The sequence below is a fragment of the Ochlerotatus camptorhynchus genome, unplaced genomic scaffold (assembly GCF_037179485.1).
Source record: "Ochlerotatus camptorhynchus isolate MF236.1 unplaced genomic scaffold, CSIRO-AGI_Acam_v1.1 ptg000220l, whole genome shotgun sequence".
Lineage (NCBI taxonomy): Eukaryota > Metazoa > Arthropoda > Insecta > Diptera > Culicidae > Ochlerotatus > Ochlerotatus camptorhynchus.
The window spans coordinates 5,382,117-5,385,323 of NW_027040710.1; the positions used below are offsets into that span (position 1 = coordinate 5,382,117).

General features: G+C 38.9%; 1 protein-coding gene across 1 annotated transcript; it reads right to left on the reverse strand.

The window, feature by feature from the left end:
- Nucleotides 1–925: 925 nt before the first annotated feature.
- Nucleotides 926–1,717, reverse strand: LOC135703659 (protein G12-like). Its single transcript, XM_065224938.1, has 3 exons — nucleotides 1,346–1,717; nucleotides 1,121–1,287; nucleotides 926–1,056 (listed from the first exon to the last, which is right to left on the reverse strand). Exons 1-3 carry the CDS (start codon nucleotides 1,692–1,694, stop codon nucleotides 949–951), a joined length of 624 nt encoding a protein of 207 aa, XP_065081010.1. The 5' UTR covers nucleotides 1,695–1,717; the 3' UTR covers nucleotides 926–948.
- Between the last annotated feature and the right edge of the window lie 1,490 nt (nucleotides 1,718–3,207).

Sequence of the window (3,207 nt, forward strand, 5' to 3'; positions counted from 1 at the left end):
TAAAAAAAAAACTCGAAAACGAAATTTTTGGGATTTTTTTTTAAATTTTGGCATTGCTCAATGATGCAAACATTATCACGCATACGGTAAATGACGTAGCGTTTTAGGTAACCAGTCATGTAGAAAAATACGCTTCAAGGGCGGGGGGTCCATAATTGGTGCTTCATCGAACGTAGACAAACATTTAACGTTTGTTTACGTTTCATGAAGCACCTACTCTGTTCTCCCTGCCCCTTGTAGCGTAATTTTCCACATGGCCATAAAAATTACATGAGATTTTCAACATGATTGAAGTGCATCCTCTTGGATGTAACATGAAAATTTATTTTTTGCTGTGTATTAAGACAAAAATAAACAATGACTTCAAGCGCCAATATCTCACAACCCACAAATTCACCCAAATTAAGTACACCATCCGATAAAGTGAACCAGATGCTGCTGGTACTTTGCCTGCTTAATTTTTAATCCATGAGAAATCGTCATTTGAAGTTATTATTGACATTTGGGACATTGGCCCTTTTTACATGCTGGTTGCCCCAGTGATCTTATATTGAGTGTTATCAGAATCGGACATGAATATTTTATCAGAATCCGACATGAAGCAAATATCAATACTATTTAATATTATAAGAGGAAGGCAATTGTCACTGAGAGGTAGATAAATAAGGGTATTCAATTAATTTTTTCCTAGTCAGATAAAATTAGCCTCTATCCGTACTTCCATTTCCGTAAGATAATGTACATCAAAAGTAAAGTTTGCAACAGAAACTGTACGGAACATATTATTTTCTTATTATATTATTTTCACGTACGGGAACAGAATCAATATAAGGGCTTGTGATATGATGCCAAAACAAGATATCTAAAAAAAACATATTTAAAATCAATGATAATTTTCAATTTCACACTTTATTTAAATATTTTTTCCCGTACAAAGCAGCCTCATCACTAAAACTTTCCCCAACCGAAAAATCCAGCAACAAGGTCAAAGAAGTAATCAACATCAACTCCGTAGTTGCGCAGCTTCTGGAACAGCGACTGAACTTCCTTGGAGTTCTGTAAGTAATAGAATTTGATTAAAATATCCCAAGTTGACTGTTTGAAACTGCTGCATTCTTACGTTGTAGAAATCGACAAATTTGTGGAAATCTGTGTTATGCAGCTTCTCGAAGAATGCCTTGAACTCGGGGCTGGTCTTCAGCTTTTCTTCGAACAGAGCCTGGAATTTGCCCAAGGGCAGCAAAGCCAGAGCCTCATCCACAAATCCGCACAATCCTCCGGCTTTCACTGAAACAATTCCAATGTGTTCAAGTAGGAAATTGGGCAAACAGTCTAAACTACTTACGACTCTTGACGGACGGCTGGACGTGGTGCAGTCCGAGGAAATCGGCAACAAAGTTCAGCGCATCGTACACATCCAGATGGGCATCTTCCAGGTAGTTCAGGACATCCTTGACTTCCTTCAGCGCGAAGAACTGATCCCAAACGGCGGAGAACTCCTTTCCCTTCAGGTAGGTGAAGAATTCCTTGAACTCCTTATCGGTGGTGAGGTAGCGAATGGCCAGATCGGCGAATTTTTCCACTGGAACAAGGTCAACGAAATCCTGGAAGTCTTCCTTCAGTCCACGGGTGTCCGGGATGGACGAAGCGGTAGCGAACGCTACCAGAGCGGCTAGAACGAAGATGGTCTTCATGGTTGATTGGCTGAATGCTGCAGTTGAAGTGAAACTGATGACTGAATCGGTGTTGGACATAAGTATTTATAGTTTACGGTGGATACTTCACTGTCAAGTGTTAGGATTATCAGTGGATGAATTCAGTTGCCAGGGAAGGTTCTTGAGATTTACTAGGGGATTAGCGGATAACTTGACTTGATAAATAAATGTAAACAATAAGCAGTAAACCAATTCAAACACATTGAAAATATATCATTTGGCTGTGGATCCATTGAAAACAAACAGCGTAGTTGAAGGTATCGAATCAATAGTAGCAATACCAATAAATATATAGGAGAGGAGGTGTATCAGCTATGACGCTCCTTAAAAATTCTAACAGCTATTTTGAATCGGATTTAAATTGATAGTTTGATTGGAAAGTTACAATTATCATTTAGCAGTTAACCTTGCCCCGTATCGTGGGTAGATCACCTTTTCGTGGTACGTTATGGGATGTAAGATCTGCCACCGATTCCTAGTCCTGAATACTTCAAACTAGGGGAACAGGATGTTTCAGTAATCAAAGGAACACATCATAGTCCTTGTGTTGTTACTTTTTATGCCTTGTTGATAGTGATGAGACTCGGTTTTGAAACAAGGAAAACATGAGTTAGTTAGTCTTCATCTATGTGATTCGTAATCTTCTATTCGTTGTTCCCTAGTTAGAAGTACTTAAAACTAGGGTTCTGATGCATGGTCATTATCGGTGTCATTGCTAAGGGATCCAATTTTGACTGACAAAAGGGCGAGTTTTTTGAGGGTGCTCTCACTCTTCGAAGGGTATAAATAGTGGGACCTTTTATTGCCTTGAAGGCAAGAATAACAACTGTATCAAAACCGAATACTTCATCATTTCTCAATAGTGACGGAGTAATGGGGTGTGGTTGGTGGCTCGCCCGCGCGTTGTGGCGCTGCCATCAGGTAGGGGAAAATTTCTCCTATCTGATGGTGGTGTTGGCATGCGTGGGCGGGATGCTGGTTGCGCCGGATTGGCGATGGGATGCATTGTTTGCGGGAGTGGATGCGTCCCTTCGGGGTAGTATTCGAGATTTATGTATGTTCATCGTTCATCGTTTCATTTGTCAGAGTGATGACCACGGTCGGCTTTTTACGGTTAGGTGTATACGAATAATTCACTATGATTTTATTTCCATCTTGATATAGTTTGAGTTTGAATACATCCTAGGTCCTATTATATTATTATTAAATATTCATTGATAAATATTTATAACAGGGTCAAAACACAACTGGAAGAAGCAACGTAACATCATTTGATTTCCTCTAATGTATGTTTAACGTTTATATGACAGTGAAATTAACCATTTAATTTTTCCTTTCCAGGATAGAAAGTTACATAACTTATTGATATATTTATTTGTATATTTGTAAACACTTATTTAATCAAATTCTGAATATGAGTGATGAGGAAGCTTATTGTGTTCGCGAGCCCTCCGTTTAGGCTGGACGCATTGATTTAAATCTTTAAGTTTAT

Bases quoted from the DNA above. Each gene is read 5' to 3' on its own strand.
- LOC135703659 (XM_065224938.1), bottom strand. From the start codon at position 1,694: ATGAAGACCATCTTCGTTCTAGCCGCTCTGGTAGCGTTCGCTACCGCT. The intron at 1,288-1,345 runs GTAAGTAGTTTA...GAATTGTTTCAG, and splicing joins CCAGCCGTCCGTCAAGAGTC to TGAAAGCCGGAGGATTGTGC. The intron at 1,057-1,120 runs GTAAGAATGCAG...TATTACTTACAG, and splicing joins AATTTGTCGATTTCTACAAC to AACTCCAAGGAAGTTCAGTC.